A 21083-nucleotide genomic window follows, 5' to 3' on the forward strand; every position below is an offset into this window, starting at 1 on the left:
CAAACCAGTAAGCCCATTGTTATTCCCAAACTGCACTTTAAAGTTCTACAGCCAAACAGGACCCCAAAAAATATTAAATTACTATAGGTCAGAGCAAGAGTAAGTCCAGCACATACAAAGCCAACCACTTTCCCATAGAAAATAATGGTGGTAAGGACTTAAATAAAAAACAATTGAAAATAATATTAAATTAGATTTAAAATAGTTACATATATAAATAAATATGATTTAAAGTTAAAAAATATTTAAACATAAAACATTTATTATTTAATGATAAAGCATTTGAACAACCTTTTTGGAATGTGTAAATAATGTAAAAAACTTGTATTAATATATAGTTAAATACCTTTTAATAATTCTATACATCAGTTTTCAAAATTATCAATGCATAGTAAAAAAATACTTTGTGTTATTTTGCTGTAGTTTTCTTCTTATTATTTTGTTTTACAGTTATAATAAATATATGCAATTACTTTACATTATTATTTAACATAAAAATATGTAACCTTTTTTATTTTTCCCTATATTTCACCGAAGAGGGGCTCTACAGTCGGGTGGAAAATTAAAAAAAACAAATCTTTATAATAAATTGGTGAAATATATTTATGCTAAAAATAAATAAAAAATAATTTTATAGATTTATTTTAAATGTATAAAAAATAAAAAAGTGCTACAACACTATTAACCTAATTTTGAAGTTTACAGAAAAAATAAAATTCCCATCTACAGTAAAAAAAAATTAAAAATCCATCATACATAAATATAAAAAGTGATGTATATAAATATTTGAAGTTTATTTCATTTTTTTCATATTATATATGGTGTAAGTCTACACTTTTAGGTTTAAATCTGCCTATTTGATAGAAAACAAAAAAATGCAATAAGCAACACAAGGCCCCTTGTTGGGAGCCAAAAGCATTTGCAGTGTGATATAACATGACATGAAAAGAAGAAAACAACATCCCAACTTCCCTGCCTCCCCCCACCCATTTTCCTCCCCCCCCCCCTATTTCGTCCAGACAGCAAGGGAAAAGGTGCATGGATGACACAAGGTGTTTCAAATTGCTGGAGTTGGGCTGGGTCCTGCAATAGCGCGGGAAGTCGTAGCAGGTGCAGATATTTGGGGCAAGTTGGCTCTCGAAATTCGGAGCACAACAGAGCTATGAAATTATACCACAAGTTGGCAAAGGAGGTCCCATCCCCCTGAAGTGAAAAGGAGATGCGTTCAACGATTGTTGAGGTTCAACCAGTATAATTTGCTTGGGGGTCCCAGACTTTCAGCTGTGAATCAATGGAGTCCACAGAGATCAAGATGTTAAGATCCACTGCATTCGGCCATTAAAACTGATGGCACCACCAAAACGTCTTGCTCAATGATATGGTGTGTGAAAATGTGCCTGGAAACTCATCACTTTCCTATGGATATTCATTCATACCCAAGTGTCTGCCCACGGCAGCAAGAACACTGAGTAGGTCGTCTGCGTTAAGAATGATTTATTTTTGCTGGCCTGCCAGATACGCTCACCTAAGCTTACATTATTTTGCTGAATTGTTAAGTTTATCTAATGCAATTACTATTTGGAAACTATTTCTTCCTTTTTTCCTGGTTTTATTTGTCCTACTGATTCTTGTTTTGAACTTAATTTCACTTCTTTGTTTACATTCACCTTTCCTCTTAGCCATCCTACTCTCAGAACTGATGGACTTAACCACAAGAATACGTCTCTCTTGCATTTGTATATCAAAATAATTTTATGACCAGATGTGTCTCATCACCATTCACCACCTATGTTAAAAACGTAACTATATTGTGATCTGTTACGCAGGAATGTACACATTTTTTCCCATAAGCGTCATCTGATGCTACCTGTAAAATCCATTCATCTGGAGCAACTTTTTGATTTTGTTTCACAATCCATGATCCAATATTCCAGCAACCTTTTTTGTCGTGGATTTAAACTTGCATTGAAACTATCACTATGATCACCTTGCATCTCAGTTTCTTACTCATTAAGGCTTGACTGAGCCTGATCTGTCCTAAACCACCTCTGGTAAAGCAGGTTAACATCTTACAATTTTCCAGTACAGTCATTAGGTTTTTCGTTTCTTTCTCCATCGACAATCTGATCATTGGCTTGAACCCTATTTGGCATCTTTCCTTCAGATTCTGCAGAGATGCTGGTACTATGGTTCTCCACAAATCTATTCACTTCTGTAAAAACGAAAGTAAATACTGAGAAGAGAGAAATTCAGGCACTGGCCGCAATTTATAATCCACTGTACTCAATGCAGAGTCATCTCTTTAGCCATTAAAACATCCTCTACCAGCTAAAACTCCGTTCGTGACTCTAAAATTAGTTTCGCATAAATCGTCCCTAAAGAAATAGTTCAGATGAAAGAATTGAGGCACGAATCCATAATTAATATCCAAATTGTTACTATTGATACAAAGCCAATGCAATCATCCGCAAGGTTTGAACATAGATTCTACCACTTCCTTTTGTATCCGTCAGCTACTATCTAGACTAAAATAAATGCTGTCAGCAAATTAATTCAAAAATTAATTCAAAAGCGTTTGTAATTTCATAAAGTCAAATTCTTGGAATCATAATTCTTTCAGCGGCCCTGCTAACGTCCATACTGATGTCATTTTTTCTAATCTGCCTGCTACTCCTAAATGCCTTCTTGTTCCTGGGAGTCCTCTCAGTGTTCGTGAAGATTGGGCAGTTCTCGTATTCTTTAAAAAAAACTTGTATAAACCTAGATAATGCTTGCCTTCTTACCAATGTCCTATTACTTACCGGTAATCTTCATTGCTCCGGGTCCCGTAGTCCTCGACACCGTCATGGACAAGTGAGATGTAACTATCTCACTGACAGAAAAAAGAACGCAGGAATGCTGGACCTATCCTCCCCCCTCCCACTGGGAGTACATAAGGAGTACCGGTCCCAGCATTCCTCCTGAAATACCAAGCCCCAATGAAGGCCGGCAGACAGGGAGGGAGGGAGGGAGGGAAGTCATGACGGTGTCGAGGACTACAGGACCCGGAGTACTGAAGATTACCGGTAAGTAATAGGACATTACCCCCAGGTCCCTCCGTCCTCGACACCGTCATGGACAAGTGAGAAATACCAAAGCAAACACCGGCATTCATACCAGAAAACAAAACAAACCACCAGGATAGCAAACAAACCCAGAGATTTATTGAAAATAAAGAAGAAAAAAACATCAGGAGCGAACAGAGCTCAACACTCCCAATGCAAAACCTCCATCATCCCCCAACAGATTGAGGAGCCGATAATGCCTGATGAAAGTATTAGAAGAGGCCCACGTGGCAGCTCTACAAATCTCAGAGAGAGGAACACCCTGAACCTCCGCCCAAGAAGCAGCCACCCCTCTCGTAGAACGACCCTGAACCCCCAAAGGAGGAGGAGACCCAGACAGAGAGAAGGCCAAGGAAATTACTTGCTTCAGCCAATGGCCGATCGACACAGAAGAAGCCTTACTCCCAAGCGACGACGCCCCAAAGGAGACAAAAAGGGAGTCCGACTTGCGAAACACCGCTGTGCGGTCAAGATAAATGCGCAAAGCCCTGCACACATCCAACAAGGACCACCGGGGACCACCAGGAGAATCCAAAACAGAGCCTAGGGCAGGCAACACCAACTCCTGGCACCTGTGAAACTGCGAAGAAACCTTCGGCACAAAAGAAGAATCAAGGCGGAGCACCACCCCACCCTCCGTGAAAGACAGAAAAGGAGCACGCGCCATCAAGGCCCCCAACTCCCCAAGACGACGAGCAGAGGTGACAGCCACCAGGAAAACCACCTTGAGAGTGAGAAATGTCAAATCCACCTCATCCAAAGGCTCAAAAGGAGGACCGATCAAAGCCCGAAGGACTAAAGGCAAATCCCACAGGGGAAAAGAAGGACGAGGCACAGGCCGAGAAACAGTAAAACTGCGTAGAAGACGAGAGACCAAGTCCTCAATATCGGAAAGATTCCCCCACGGGGAACGAAATGCCCGAACAGCGGCCCACTGGGCACGCAGAGTAGACACAGCCACACCCTTCTCGAAACCCTCCCACAAAAACTGAAGGACAACCAGCAAGGAACAGAACAAAGGGGAGACGCCCAACGCCGAACACCAACGATCAAAATTACCCCAATGCCGATCATAAGCCTTGAGGGTAGAAGGCCGCCGGGAACGCTGAAGAGCCACCGCTAAATGCTCCGGGAAACCGCGCCGTCTCCAACACTGCCTCTCAACTTCCACACCGACAACCGCAACCGGAGAAGAGACAGGGACGGGGAAGACCGAAGGGGAGACGGAGACAGGGGGAAGAAACCAGGGACCCTGAACCGCCAAAAGATGCACCGTCGGAAACCAGGACCTTCGAGGCCAAAACGGCAGGACTGCCACCACCTCCCGATCTTCCTGACACAGACGGGCCAGATATCTGGGAACCAGAGCCAGTGGGGGGGAAAGGCATAGAGGAGACGCGACGGCCAAGGCAGCGACAGCGCGTCCACCCCCCAGCAACCCTCCTGCAGAAACCGGGAGAGCAGAGCATTGTGCCGGAAGGCAAAGAGGTCCAGAAAGGGACGCCCAAACCTCCCGCACACAAGCCTAAACGCAACCGGGGTGAGAGACAACTCCAGAGAATCCGGAAAGCACCGACTCAGGACATCCGCCACACAGTTGTCCACTCCCCGAAGATGAACCGCCGTCAGAGACAGCAGATGGCTCTCCGCCCAACAAAACAGGGGGACCACCACCGCATTCAAAGACGCCAAACGAATCCCCCCTTGATGATTCAGATACGCCACCGTCACCATATTGTCGGACCGTACCAACACATTCCGATCGAGCAACAGCCCGGGACACCGCCGTGAGCTCTCTCCAGTTGGATGACCTGCGACTCTCCAAGAGGGACCAACGACCCTGAAGGGTGCGAGACCCCAAGGTCGCACCCCAACCCAAGGCGCTGGTATCCGTCGTCAAGACCAGAGAAGGAGAAGACTGCAGGGGCAGACCCAATGACAGATGACCCCTCACAGACCACCAAAGAAGAACCGGGAGGACCACCAGAGACACAGGAACCAGAACATCCAAATCGCGGGACAGGGGATCCCAGCGAGATAAGAGGTACACCCAAAGGGGGCGCAGATGAAAATGCGCCCAGCCCACCGTAAAAACAGTCGCCGCCATCAGACCCATAAGACGCAACCAAAGGCGCACCGGAAAGGCAGCCCCCATCCTGAAACGACGAGCAAGGGATACCAACGTCACAACCCGAGGCTCGGGGAGGAACACCCGGGTCAGATCCGAACGGAAGCGGGTCCCAATGAAAACCATGTCCTGAGACGGCATCAGTTGACACTTGGGCAAGTGGATCAGGAAACCATGGGCCCGCAACGCCGAGCAAACCACCTCCCTGGCCTCCAGCAACAGGACCCGAGATGGAGCATGGATCAACCAGTCATCTAAGTATGGGTACACCATTACCCCTTGGAGATGAAGCCACGCGACCAAAGGCGCCACCACTTTTGTAAACACCCGTGGCACCGACCGGAGACCGAATGGCAATACCATGAATTGAAAATGACGCCCCAGAACACAAAACCTCAGAAACCTGCGGGACCGAGGATGGATTGGAACATGGTAATATGCATCTTGAAGATCCAGGGTACACATGAAGTGACCCGGCAGCACCAAAGGAATCACCCTTTGTAAAGTCTCCATGCGAAAGGGAATCCTGGTCACCCATTTGTTCATAACCCGAAGATCCAAAACCAAGCGGAACCCCCCGTGTTTTTGGGAACCAGAAAGATCAGGGAATAAAAGCCCACCCCTCTCTCTGAAGGAGGAACCTCCTGAATGGCACCCTTCCGAAGAAGGTCCAGAATCCCGTTGGAAAGAGGAGACCGCTTCACATGACTCGAAGGCCAAGGAGTCGGACGAACACCGGAGTCGGAGTCGTAAACTCCAGAACATAACCGTAGCGAATGATCTCCAACACCCAGACGTCGGAACAAGACTGAACCCAGGCATCCAGGAAGAAGCGCAGCCGCCCTCCAACCAACAACCCGGGAACCACCGCCAAAGAGTCAGGAACGCGGCTTGGCAGGCGAGGGGATTTAGCTTTACGGTCCCGACCACGGCCAGAAGCAAACCTACCCTGGCCCCTCACAAACTGTCTACGAGAGGCAGGGCGAAAGAAAGATTTGGACTTAGAAGGGACAGGAGCAGAAGCAGAGGCCTTGAAAGAAGAAGAATGCTTTTTCTCTTTAAATAACTTACGTAATTTGGTCTCCAACTCCCCCCCCAAACAACATAGTACCCTGAAAAGGCAACCTCAATGCGCAAGCCTTCTGCGCAGAGTCAGTTTTCCAGTCCTTAAGGACAAGACTGCGACGCGCAGCCACACAAGCCCCTCCGGACAGAGCAGAAGCACGCACAACGTCAAAGGAGACATCAGACAGCAGCTCCACCTGACGCTCGATCTGCTCAAGCAAACCAGAACAGTCCGTGGCCTCGTCCATAGACTGATAGAGGGACTTCAGGTCAGACAGCAGGGACTGCGAAACATAAGTCCCATAGATGCCAGCCCTCAAGGCCAGGTGGGAACCAGAATACACCTTACGGAGCGCAACATCCGCTTTCTTGTCAACAGGATCTTTCAGCACAGCGTCCTCAGCAAGGGAAGTGTGTCCCACCAAACTAGCCACAAAGGAGTCAATAGGAATCGAATCCGGAAGATCTGTAGCCATATCCTGCAGAGGATAAAGCCGAGCCATGATTCACGGAATCAAAATGCGATCAGGATCAGCCCACTCGCGCTTCAAAACATCTTTAATGAAGGGATGGACAGGAACATCGACTGTGGCAGCACTCTGAAATTGTCGCAACAAAGGGCCCCTAGAGGTACTAGGTGCGTCCTCGTCAGGGAACCCCATGTTCTCCTTAACATGCTTCAGAATACTGGGCATAGCGTCTTTGTCCACATACTTGCTCTTCAACTCTCCGTTCCCCAACCACGCAGACTCATCGCCACTAGAGTCAGAAGAAACAGGAGCAGGGCACTTGCGACGGGATCCAACATCACCCATCTCTGTCAAAGTTTCCCTGATCAGGCGCTTAATGTGCGCATCACCACCAGCATCACGGCGCCTGGACCTGGCAGGGGAAGGAGACCTGGAAGCAGTGGATGAAGAGGAAGATGAAGACCTCTCCCGGTGATGACGTTTCCTAGAACGCTTCCCCATCGCAGAGTAATACACCAAACACAGCCAAAACACAATAGCAAACAACCGCTATGCGGTACTCACCCCATCGGCTCGTTTAAACGAGCCTCCCACAGCCGGGAACCTCGAGGCGCCTGACTTCCGTCCCCACGTCCAAAAACCGGAAGCCAGGCAGGACGAAACCCGGAAGGGAAAGGAGGCTGCAACCAATCACCGAGCAGCACACCGGCCACGCCCCCTAGCAAGCCCGGCAGGCAGGAGGGGCGGCCATCGGGCAATTAATCCACCAACGCGGTATGACACCGCCGCGCGGCGAAGGATTCCAAGAAGCCCGCGCCACTCCCCCCAAGCCCGGCAAGGAGGGAGTGGCCAGCAACGAAGGGCCGCCGGCACCAGGTAGGAACCCGCAGCCACAACGCAATATCCAGAAACAAGGCAGGAGCGCCCCCGCTCCTGCCGCGTCCTCACACTGTCAGGATGACAGAAAAAAGAACAGGAGGAATGCTGAGACCGGTACTCCTTATGTACTCCCAGTGGGAGGGGGAAGGATAGGTCCAGCATTCCTGCGTTCTTTTTTCTGTCAGTGAGATAGTTACATCTCACTTGTCCATGACGGTGTCGAGGACGGAGGGACCTGGGGGTAATAACCCTTACAATAAAAACTCCTTATAGAATGTGCATCTCTTCAACTCCAAGCTTATCTGTCCTCTCGTTATCTTCTTAACTCAAATGAATCTGCTTTCAGCCCTTGGCAAAGCACTGAAAAAGCCACTGTGCACGTGCTGATGATACTGTCATGTATTGGATGACGACCACTGCGCCTGTCTGCTGGACCAATGGAAGCTGCTATCCATCATCGGCACGGCATTCTACATGGAAAGCACTGGTCTGATTATTTGTGTTTCTTTCTGTGGGTACCCTGTGGGAGGTGAGGTCCAACCTCATTCCCATGTTTTCAGGTACCACTAGGTTCCAGCTTGGCTCCACCTTATTCAGTATCTATACGATACTGTGTGTGGAAAAGCTCTTAGAGAGTACATGCATCATCATTCTCCAGTAACCAATGGAAATTCAGTAGTATCTGAAGATGTCAAACCTGGAATTTAAGAAGAGTTGTTTTGTATCAGAGGAAGAATTGCGTGGCAAGTGTACCTAAGGATAATAAAGATACTGGTTACTTATGGATGATAAGGATTTTGATGAATCAACAATAAGACTAAGGTGAATGAAAGTGTTTGTTTCCCAGAAAACACAATATGAGCAGAATGAGAAGTAAGAAGAAGAAAAACTCCTGTCTACTTGGGGGTTATGTTTGTCGGGGAAGCTATTTAGGGGTTTAGAGCAAAACCATTACATGGTAAGGAAAGGAAATTAATAGAGTTATTTATATTATAGTCGGACTTAAAAGCATTCTTATATGCTGATTAGGATAAATTACTTACACGTTGTTTTTCTAAGAGCATAAGTTTCTTCTTCTGTATACTTGCTGTAGAGAAGGGATGTGTCATGCTGTACTTAGCTAGTCTCAGCCAGGCTGAGACCACTGTGACATCGTAACATTCCTATGATGACATGCCAACACTCCAAGGGTGTTGAGAGCCTGATGACAGTTGAGATTGATGGCTGCGCCTGGCTGCTATGAGTTGGGGGTCTCTATCTCTGACTGGAATAAACAGTGTGAAATACAACCGTGGTGGTGGTGAATTTATATTACTACAGTATTACTAGATCTGCTGGGTGAGTGGGCTAATCCATCCACTGCAGATATCTTTATTTGATCTCCACCAAACACCAAGTAAAGCCCATAGACTTGCCCTTTTGCTTTCTCCTATCACTCTGCTTGCATCCAGTAGGTATTACCATATCCTAGTGTACTTTGAGATTTTCCAAACCAAAAGAAAATCAATGATTTAATTAGTGTGAACACAATGAGCAGATTATCCAAAAAACATAATACTTTTGGGATTAAGAAACCTAATTCACAATATAGTAGCATGCTTCATCATAGGTGACCTCACCTGGCCATAATTAGATTGTACTATCAGGATAAGCTCAACCTCTGTTCAAGGGAGTTCTTATCAGTTGTTCCATACCACAGGGATCCAAACATGTAAACTAACCTTGAGGTAAATCAAAGGGTTATTCCTTTATTGCCGGGTACCTGGGGAAAGATTAAAAAATGCTAACATTGCTGATGTGTATAGAGTGCTACGACTCAACCATCCTACTGAGTGTTGAAATGTTTTAGTGTATCAGAATGCCCAAAGGGTCAGAGTCTTTCATTAGGGCTGTGTAGGATCCCTAATTAGATATATGTACACACTCTTACATAATTTACAAAGTACAAAGGAAATAACAATCTCCTACCTTACATATAAAGGTGGAAGTATAGAACCTAATGAATGTTTCATGTTATGTTGGAGTAAGGACATGCATGTTACACACATGCACTGTATGTCTGCTGCTGAGAGCAGGTGTCGTTGAAAAGTGATTTACCACACTGCACATGTGAAAAGTTGTGAACGCAATTATAAATTTCATTACTTTAATTTAGGGAGTATTAATCATCCTGGTAAAGGCAGAGGGGGACACTCTCTTTAGTCACCTACTTGTTAGGGGTTAAAGGTAATGATCATACATTTCTTGCAAAATGATGCCAATTATTAAGCGGCTAGAGGTACCTCACATTTATACTTGGTAGCGGAGTTTAAGGCTTGCCACATTGTAATCTTACACCCGTCGCCTTTGGTGGTACAATGACAACCCATAGGTTGCAGTGGAGATGTGAATGTGCATATATTTTCATTGCATTAATGCTGTACTTTCTTAAAATAATACATTTGTTAATGTACCCGAAGCACTCCTGAGGCGGAAGCCGGGAGGACTGTCTTTTAATTGCATTTCTTTTAATCATTGTGTGTTTCACTTGCCTGACTTCCTCGGCGTGCTCCTCACGCTTGCACCTTCAAATTAGACTTCACCCGACATTAGCCTCCTCACTCCACTGCCGTCCGGACCCTTACCGCTAATTCCAACGCGGTGAAGGAGGACTAGCAGGGAGATTTTGGCTGACATTTTGGGTGGAGGGAGCGGACAGCAGTCTAGTCGCTCATTAGGCAGGGCGCATAAATTCAATGCCAGCGCGAGCGCGCAATACCCGAAGCACTCCTGAGGCGAAAGCCGGGAGGACTGTCTTTTAATTGCATTTCTTTTAATCATTGTGTGTTTCACTTGCCTGACTTCCTCGGCGTGCTCCTCACGCTTGCACCTTCAAATTAGACTTCACCCGACATTAGCCTCCTCACTCCACTGCCGTCCGGACCCTTACCGCTAATTCCAACGCGGTGAAGGAGGACTAGCAGGGAGATTTTGGCTGACATTTTGGGTGGAGGGAGCCGACAGCGGTCTAGTCGCTCATTGGGCAGGGCGCATAAATTCAATGCCAGCGCGAGCGCGCAGCGGGCTAGCGCAGCGGGCGCGCCGCCAGCGTGCCAAAGGCGCGCTAAAGGCAAGCCCGTCTGCGCCCGTCCGCGACTGTCTGGGACCAGGGGCCAAGACTCTTGTCCCTCTGCCCGGCCATACAAGGCATTATAGCTCTGATCACCTACTGAGCCTACGCTATATTGGGAAAACAGACTGTCTGCACTCCTTCCATGTATTGGATCTGCCTGTGTTTTGCCCTTCATGCAAACACAAGCTACATACTATCCAGCCTCCCGCCAAGAAACAGGATTATAACCTACTACTTTTAAATTGTAGGTCCCTACCCAAACACAGGACCGAAATTGCCCTTATGTTGGAGGAATATAGACCTGATGTAGTTTTTCTTACAGAAACTTGGTTGACACCAGACTCTGACCCAGATATTGTTTCAGCCTTACCTCCAGGCTTTCAAATCTCACGGAAGGATCGGTCCGTCGGGAGAGGAGGTGGTCTAGCAATAGTACATAAAGAAGAATTTCCTTGCCGATGCATTGATAGCCCAATCCTTGATTGCGAAAGCCTCGCTTTCAGCATCGACTTCTCCCCTAATAACTGCTTCTCAGGCACCTTGATATATCGACCTCCAGGCCCCCCTAAGCAGTTTCACAAGACCCTCCCCTCGATCCTGGACGAATCGGTCACAATGCTCTCAAATTATACTTTGCTAGGTGACCTCAATCTCCATTTTGATGAAGCCAGTGACCATATCGCCACCGAGCTGACAAATGACTTAGCGGCTTTACAACTGGAGCAGTTGGTAGATTCTGCCACCCACACTAAGGGCCATCTTTTGGACCCCGTGTTCAGTAACTGCCCTGAGTTAAGGGCTGGGCGACCTGTTGGTCTTCCGTGGACGGACCATTTTCTTGTCCCTCTCATATGGTCTATCGGCAAATCACCTTGCTTAACCCCCAACGCCAAAAACTTTAGAAACTGGGCTAAACTCCCTGTGGAATCCTGGCCGAGCAGCCTTGTTGGCTCCTGCCCTCTCCCCAACACGGATCCCGATATCGCCAATCAAGACTACGAAAAGTGGATCCTGCACTCTCTTGAGGCCACACTCCCCTGTTATAAAATTACTAAGAAGCGTCTACAAAAAACCGCCCCCTGGTTCTCCGAGGAACTTAGGGAAAAAAAAAAAAGACATTGCAGGAAATTAGAAAGACGGTGGCGCCTAGATTTCTCCTCGGAGGATAAGTCTCTCTACAGAAACGCGATCAGAGCTTATAAAGATGAGATCAAACTTGCTCAAGCAACCTATTTTTCCACTCAAATCCTACGCGCCAAATCAAAGCCTAAAGAAATCTTTCAAATTATAAATAGCCTCACAAAACCCCCACCACCCTCCACACTACCCTGTAAATCGTTAGCTCACTGCAATGACCTGGCTGTCTTTTTTCACCAAAAAGTTCTTCGAATTTACTCATTTTCTGACACTGTTTCCCATCCAGTTCCCCAGTCATGGTCCTGTCAGGCGGAAGCCCCCCACCAACCCATGGCTATCTTGGAACACTTCCCTCTGATAGAACAGGACTTCCTGGAAATCCTAGCACGACAAGTGAAATCAGGGTCACCCTGCGATCCTGCTCCCCCAGAGGCTATGATCTCCGTTAGCCAGGTCGTTCTCCCCACCATCAAGAACCTCCTGAATGCTTCTATTACCTCCGGCAGAGTCCCACTTCCCTGGAAGCAGGCTATGGTCCGGGCTTTACTTAAAAAACCCAACCTGGATCCAGGCGACTTTAGCAACTACCGCCCCATTTCCCTGCTCCCCTGGGTGAGTAAGATTCTGGAGAAGCACATTAATATACATCTGATGGCTTTTCTGGAGACCAATCAGCTGCTGGATATCACCTAAACTGGTTTCCGACCAAAACATGGCACGGAGACTGCCTTATTAGCGGTCACCGAAGAAACTAGAAGGATCTTGGATCAAGGCGGATCAGTGGCAGTGATCCTCCTTGATCTGAGTGCAACTTTTGACACCGTTAGCCATGATGTGCTTCTTTGCCGCCTCTCTGAAGTGGGAATTTCAGGTAGGGCACTGTGCTGGCTGAAATCTTTTCTGAGCAAGAGATCCTTTCAGATCTTTGAGGGCGATACTGTTTCCACTAGCAAACCCCTGAGCTGTGGGGTCCCGCAGGGCTCTTCGCCAAGCCCTGCGCTTTTTAACATCTATATGAAACCACTGGCTGAGGTTGTTTGTCCATTTGGAATTAAGATCATCTCCTATGCGGACGACACTCAGCTAGTGGTATCCCTGACACAAGATGATAGCCGATCCACGCAAATGGGACTAAGGCAATGCTTGGAGGATGTGAAAGACAGGATGACGACATCCTCCCTCAAACTTAATGGGGATAAAACTGAGCTGATGCTCCTGGGCCCTGTCACTCCAACGATCCTCGACCCCCTCTGGCCACCTTGCTTAGGCACTCCGCCTGCACCTACGGACAACATAAAAAGCCTGGGGGTATGGCTGGACAAAGCCTTAACCTTTGACACCCAGGCTACCAGGCTGTCGGCTACCTGTTTTGGGCTTCTCAGGATACTCAGGAAAGTGCTTCCACTTCTACCCATGGAGGCCAAGCAAGTTGCTGTTCAAGGCTTGATCCAGTCCCGACTGGATTTTAGCAACTCCCTGTACCTCGGTGCTCCCGACTATACACTTCGTAAGTTGCAGATCGTTCAAAACTGCGCTGCTCGTACTCTATTACAGCTGCCACGGAGATTATCAGCCAAACCTGGGCTGAGGAGCCTGCACTTGCTGCCGATCCGACAAAGAATCACCTTCAAGGCAATGTGTATTGCCCATCAAGCCTTTTGGGACAAAGGACCGGCAATCTGCCGCAATCTCACCTCACAATACCATCCTAGGAAACAACTTCGCTCCGGCCTGGCCTTCCTAGCAATAGTTCCAAGAATCAGGAGAGCGAGAGCTGGCGGCAGGATGTTCTCTTACAACGCCGCCAAGTTGTGGAACCTCCTTCCCCTTCAGCTGAGATCCAATCCCAACTTGTTCTCCTTCCGAAAACAACTAAAGACCTTTCTTTTTACCTCTTTAAACTAACTCCGGCTGTTCGCCTCCGATAATTCATCACACTCTTCGGGTAGCGCTTGGACGCCTCAGGGCAGCAATTCGCGCTTTATAAATCCACGTTTCATTTCATTTCATTACTTAGGTGCAGACAGATGTATATTTACTTACATGTATACATAAATTAGTGGAGTCTATGGTCCACAAACAAACACAGACAGTACCATTTCCAGTTACCAAAGTGGCATGTACCATGATTCACAAACAGGCCTTCAGAAGTGGTGAGTTTTCACAATCAGATGGTCAAAGCAATGCTTACTTCATCAAGAGTTTATGTCCTGACATCTTACCCATGGTGCCTTCCTTCTGCCGAACGGATTAATACCTGCGGGACGCACCCGATGTTAAAAGCACTCCTGTTCGCGTCGTAGCACCAGTATAGCGCATTGTGTCACATATCACATGTTACCGTATGCGTATGACATTGGGTACTACCCTTCTTGAAAATGAAGGCAGAAAAGGCCTCAACGGCCTGGGTCGTTATTGCTTTTTTGAGGGTATTTCATTTCCTATAGATGCTCAACAATGTAATTGAGAGACATGCCTTGTGAAATTATGTAGTTTAACAAAAACTAAATCAACCCTAATGTCCATGTAAACATAGGCATCAAGTGGAGGTTATGAACCTGGAAATCAAGTAGAGCTTCTATCAAGCGTTCACATGGAGCTCATTTTTAGGCACAATAACAAAAACAATTCTGTGTAGATTTACTCAATATCAACATTTAAATTTCTATTTTTCGACAGACACTGATCTGTCTAGACTTAATCTGGAAGGACCAACGTAATGATGTTCACTGCTGTTCTTTACTTGCAGAGTACATTACTTAGAATAGTGGCATCATTGGCCAAGTCGAAGGAGGCATGATAATCTCAGATGTAGTCCTAATGGTCAAGTAGTTACATGTTTGTGTGTGTTCACAACTGTTTACACTCATTTCATGCCTCCTGCAAGCAAGTAACTTCCTCGTAATTGTATGTAGTCCCAGGGTACAACCATACAGAAGTGAATAGATTTACACCTTCTTGATACACTTTCGTGATTACACGGCTAGTATATATCCAGTCATTTTCAGCCTCAAACATACATTTAATAAAATGAAAAACCTTTGTAAATGGCGTCCTTCATTTGTTTCATACCTTTATAAGGTGCATCTTACAATGATGCATACATTTATTTCAAGGTTTTATGTAGCACTCCTTGACCCTTTCATTTGCTTCAGAGCCCTGAATGATGCATATTCTTTACTCTTACCTGTTACAACATGGCGGCCAGTCCCAAAGACGGCGTAAACAATGGAAGGAAGAATCGACCCGTACAGTCCAAATACTGGGTGAACCGAGGACATACAAGCAAAGATCAGTCCTGCAAACAAAACAATTTTTACAATTACCTCAGTGCATGAGACATACATTCGTTGATATTGCATTATTTATTTGCTCATTAGCATTAAACCGGTTTCTCGGCAAGATTAAGGTATCAAGCACACGAAGTCCTCTGCCTGAGAACAGCGATGCTTTGTCAGTTTACAGGAGAGAACACGTGGGTGTATCCCAGTAAAAGTGCTCAGCCAAAGTGTTACCAGGACATTTTTCAAAAAGGCGCCTTTGTGGTGCTGCATTTTAAAACTAAGAAACTGAGAGGGAGCAGGAAAGAAAAGATAATATGCAGGGCCGGACTGGGAACCACAACCGGCCCTGGCAAAGTGCTCTGCTCCGCCCCCCCTCCCCCTCCCCCTCCCCCTCCCTCCTCCCCCTCCTCCCCCTCTCCACCCCCTGTGGGTTTGGAGGTGCCACCGAGCTCTTTGCCAGGCCCTGTAACAAAAACGGCCCTCAGGGGCCCAAAACAGGCCCCCACCCCTGTGGCCCACCAGGGGATTGCCCGGTGCCGCTACGGCCAGTCCGGCCCTGATAATATGCCTGTGGTCACAACTACAGACAGAGGAGTCTAAAGCCCCGGCTCCTAGCCTCTATGATTCAATAATGAAATATGAATGGAAGTCTTTACAAAGGGATGGAAACGGAGTCTTAGCCATAACTACAGAATTACTATATGTGACTGTGTGAGGTATATATATATATAATATATCGAGAGAGAGAGAGAGAGAGAGAGAGAGAGAGAGAGAGAGAGAGAGAGAGAGAGAGAGAGAGAGAGAGAGAGAGAGGGAGAGGGAGAGAGAGAGAGAGATTTGTAGACCAGATACATATATTACTATATAAACCACATTTAAAGCAACGTTTTGGCTGTTCTGCCAAACCTAAAATAAACAGAAACTGCAAACCATAACCTATGCCTACACCACACGTTGCTCGTGACCACGTATCACATCACAATGACATATCAAATCATAATATGAGATGCAGATTTTGTGCAGGAGAATAGAGCACAACTATGTTTGAAGACCACCCTCTATACTTCCAAGGAACTGAACATTACCAATGCTAAGCTGTGGTGAAAAAGTCAAACAAATGATTTTTTTGGGGGGGATTTTTTTACACAGTTTTATATAGCGCGAACTTGACCCGAATCTAATCAGGTATCAGAGCGCTTTACATAGCACCAGTTACGTTACATGAGGACACACATTCATTTTTTGTTAGGCACGGGGAGATTAGGTGATTTGCCCAGAATCACAGGATGTTCAGCGTCATTACCGAGACTCAAACCCAGTTCCCCAGGTCTGAGGTCCAGCGCCCTAGCCGTTACGCCAACTCCTCTCCCCTATTGATATGACTTACAACTCTGTTTCACCTCCTTCCGCTCCCTTAAAATCATGGATCCACAGAACCTGCTCCTCAAGGCCTTTGGCCAAGCACATTGAGGTGTGGTATGGAATGCTTAGCCTGTGGCTACATCCTGCATCCATACCTCATTCCTCCCACATGGTTAAGTATCTAGGAAAGCAGCGCAATACCATGAGCAGTGACTGCAATTTAATTCTCATATACTCTCCAAAAACGTGATTCTACAGCAACACCTAAAAATGTTCTTTAGACTGTGCACAGGATATGGCCTTAGGCCACACCCTGCTCTTATGAATGTCACCAAATATGTAATTTGAGATGCCATTAGTGATGCCATGTATGAGAATATGAGCAGTACTTGACAGGGTGTGAGTTCTCATTTGTGCAGCTGTCTATTAAAGGTGAATGGAAAATTTCCTAGTAAGCATGACAGTAAGTTTCAATTCTATTAAGGACGCGGAGGCGAGGATTATGCTGTAACATTCTTTATTCCTTACAGCCAGCAGTGTTCAACTTAACCTTTTTAACAAAAACTAGCATGGTACTTTACAATGTCCATGCGCAGTCCACCAATCAGTATCCTCCATTATCCCCGAGGGTGTGTGCTTCCTGTGGCAACTCCTCTTTCTTGACTTCGAACAGAAAAAAATTGCGTCAGATCAATCATTTTTGGAACCCTCAGAACCTGAAACAGAGAAACCAGAAAGACCATGAATCTGTCCTCCGTGACTGCCAAGGTCAGTTCAACTCTACACATAACTGGTATGAGAATATAGTGACAAAGGAGATAACATATCTGTGTGAGTCATAAAAGTAAAGTAAACTGAAACATACTTATACCATATGATGGATCATCTACCTGACGGGTAGTATCGGGTGGGAACACGGAGATCATTAGAGCCCTGGGAGGTAATAATCCTTAATAGAATTGAAACATTCGGTCATGCTTACTAGGACATTTTTCATTGTATGTCAGGACCTGAGGCGAGGATTATGCTCGTTCAAAGCTTATCCACTACTAGCGATGCCATCATTACGACTGGTTTGAAATAGAATCTCTTGAACATCGAGTCTGATGACCAGTCAGCCGCGTTCAAAATGTCTTCCAGCCTGACACCCAGGGAGAAAGCTTTTGACGCCATGGCTCCTCCGACCGGGTGAGCACCAAACTGCGAGACGTTTATCCCCGCTTCTTGCATCACCCATCAGATCCAGCGTGCTATGGTCGGTGGTGTAACCACTTTGAAGGGCTTCCGTAAGAAAATCAACAGCTGCCGCTCTCCAGGGGGGAAGTGTCTCTTCCGTCATGCTTTCATACTCCTGAAGGCATCTGACTACACACAGTTTGGGAGAGTCCTCAAAAGCTGGGTAAGAAATCACTATCGTCCGATTTGGTTCTACAGACAATGTGAAAAGTAACACCCTGCAGAGTGTAAACCCATCCTTAGATGTCTAGCCTCACACGTCTGACACTCTGCGGTAGGAGACGAAAAAGAAGAACATCGCCAACTTCACCGAGAGTTCTTTACGGGACAGGTATCTATTGGCCTGCCAGGATTGAAACAAATGGAGTACCTTATTAACGTCCCAAAGAGATGAATACCTAGGTTCCGGGGGAAGCGTGAAGCGTATACCCCTCAACAGTTTGCAAACCATCGGGTGCTCCCCAACTGGGCGGCCCTGGACCGGTGTGTGGCCCGCTGAAATCCTGGACCAGTGTGTGGCCTGCTGAAATTGCCGACCGATAGGACTTAATTGTGCGATAAGCTAAACCCTGAGCAGTTAGGGATGCCAGGAAATTCAGAATAGCTACCACTTCACACCCCATGGGCTTGTGGTCGTTCCGAACACACCAACTGACCCATCGAGCCCAAGCTGATTTATACCTCTTGTTGGCGCTGTCCGCCTACGCTGCTCCCAGCAAATGCTGAGCCTCTTGCGAAAGTCCGCAGACTCTCCTGCAATGCCTGAAATCCGCCAAGCCACCATGGGCATTCTCTCTTGTTGTACTAAGTTATGAGGATGACCTTTGGGATCCCTAAGAAGAGGTGTATCGTGGGGTAGATGGATTGGAGAATCCCAAGAAAGTTCCAGAAGAACTGGAAACCACACTTGCGACCTCCAATAAGGTGTGATCAAAAACCACCCTCGCTCTCTGCCTGCGAATATGTGTGGTGAGCCTAACTGACATCGCAAAAGGGGAAAAGGCATAGCCCGCGTTCCCGGCCCAGTTCTAGAGAAAAGTGTCCGTCGTGGCCGCCAGTGGGTCCAGCTTCCAGCTGTAGAATTTTGGGAGCTGGTGATCTAACCTGGATGCAAATAGGTCCACCGAGAACGGGCACCACCTTTCGTTTAACCTCCGGAAAATCTGTGTTTGAAGCTGCCACAGGCTCATGTCTGACCAACTTCTGGAACACCAGTCCGCCACCACGTTGGAAACGAGGTACTCCCCCTTCACCGAGATGCTGTGGGAGAGACAAAATGTCCACAGGTCCCTGGCCAAGTCCGCCAACATCTTGATATAACGCACCACCGAGATGTTGTCCATCTTCAACAAGACATTGCAGGGCACCTTGTCCTTCGTTCAACACCGAATCACAAAGGAGCCCACTATCAATTCCAGGCAATTGATGTGAAGCTGGCCTTCTGTGACAGACCACTTTCCTCCTGTAAAGGAGTCCCCACAACGAGCTCCCCAGTCCGATTTGCTGGCGTCTGACTCTATTACTAAGTCCGGGTCGCAACCGAAAATGGCCTTGCCATTCCAGGCCTCCATATGGTCGATCCACCACCTCATTTCCATGCGAACCTCCTCCTTTAGAGGAACCTGGTCCGCGTACTGTAGGCCCCTGTGAAGGTGGGAGGCTTTCAGACGCTGTAGCGCCCTGTAGTGGAGCGGGCCCAGGAAGATAGCTTGGATCGACGAGGACAAAAGACCCATCAGACGTGCCATCTATCTCAGCGAGGTGGAAGAATGAGCTAACGTTTTTCTGAGCTCCCTGCGGATCTTGATAATCTTCCGCAGAGGGAGGCTCAGAGTGCGAGCTACCAAATCGATGGTAAACCCCAGGAAAGTCACATGTCTGGAAGGGGTCAGGAGTGATTTTTTGCCATTGATGACAAACCCCAGATTCTGGAGTAAATCCATCGTCTCCTTGAATCGGGTTACTAGACGTAGTGGGCACTGCTCCAGAAGCAAGATATCGTCTAAATAGATAATGAGATGTAGACCCTTCGCCCGAAGCGTCTCCACTACGGGTTTGAGAACCTTCGTTAAGCACCACGGGACGGACGAAAGGCAGAAGGGAAGGGTTGCAAACTCGTAGACCTGATGCTTCCAGAGGAACTGTATGAACCGCCTGTGCGGGGGATAAATGGGTACTGTTAAGTACGCGTCCTTTAAATCCAGGTGCACCATCCAATCATTGGGTTGCTGGAGATCGCGCAGAAGAGGGATGCCCTCCATCTTGAAGTGGCAGTAAACCAGCCACTGATTGAACTCCTTGAGATTTATGATGGTATGCTGACCGCCGTTCGTTTTGTCTACAAGGACGATGTTGCTGAGAAAACCCGTCGGTTGTAAGCAGGAGGGTACTATAGCTCTTTTCCGCAGAAGATCGTCCACCTCCTTGTCGATAAGTGAGGCTTTGTCTTGTGTGAAAAACAGCTGCCTGGGGTGAGCCTCCTGGACGGGAGTGCCGTAGGACTATGTGGAAACCCCTTATGGTTTGTAACACCCAGGCGGCTGAGGCAATGGTTCTCCAATTGTGCTCAAAAAGGCCAATCTGCCCCCCCACCTTGAGATGTTGGAAAGTAGAAGGGCTCACCTGCTGTGGCCAGTGGCTGGCCTCGTGTTGCTCCTCTGCCTCCCCGGCCTCTGCAGCCTCGGCGGGACTGAAAGGACTCCTGCCTGCCAGGGTCTGTGTTCTTCTTGCCACCTTGTTGAGGGCCTTGGGTGTAGAACTTGTCGGCCGAGCACCCTCTGCCATGACCGGCGCTGACAATAACACGAGGGTAAAATACTTTTTTGATTGAAGTCTGAGCCTTGTCGAGGGAAGTGAAAGTCTAAACAAATTTAGTCAGCTCCTGTGCCACAGAGCCCTCCTCTGAGGAGGCCAGTTCTCCAAGCTTGGGGGCGACTTTCAGGAAGGAGGAGCATCTCCTTTCCATAGAAAGGGCACAATTTACATTCCCCAAAAAGACTATTGCCCTCTGGACCCAGTTGGAAATCCGTACCGGTGACAAAGGGGTACGTGCCGCCTTGGCATCCTCAGCCAACTCAAGCATTTTGGTGAGCGGTCCGGTTAGGTCCAGGAGCTTGTCCTGGCAGGACTTTCAGGACCTGTCAATAACCTTCTTAGGGTCCCTAACATACTTCTGGAGGAAGGTCGCCATCTTCGGGTTGACCTCTGGCGTCGTTGCGACTTTGCCAGGAAGGGCTGGGTGAGGATACTCTGCCCTAAGGCAGGCCCGGACCTCTTCCTTGAGAGGTTTACGTAAGTGCCCTGCAA

The 21083-nt window shown here is 47.3% G+C and overlaps 1 protein-coding gene across 9 annotated transcripts in view; it reads right to left on the reverse strand.

The window, feature by feature from the left end:
• Positions 1-21083, reverse strand: part of SLC26A7 (solute carrier family 26 member 7) — a 566650-nt gene that overhangs the window by 361587 nt on the left and 183980 nt on the right. For all 9 annotated transcript variants that reach the window (XR_014961520.1, XR_014961519.1, XR_014961518.1 and 6 more), the window contains one exon: positions 15083-15193. Coding sequence is in view for 6 of the 9 variants with exons in the window: in XM_085605292.1 (XP_085461418.1) it covers positions 15083-15193 (111 nt within the window). In the remaining 3 variants the exon portion in view is untranslated. The remainder of the gene's footprint in view (positions 1-15082; positions 15194-21083) is intronic.

The sequence above is a fragment of the Triturus cristatus genome, chromosome 5_1 (assembly GCF_964204655.1).
Source record: "Triturus cristatus chromosome 5_1, aTriCri1.1, whole genome shotgun sequence".
Lineage (NCBI taxonomy): Eukaryota > Metazoa > Chordata > Amphibia > Caudata > Salamandridae > Triturus > Triturus cristatus.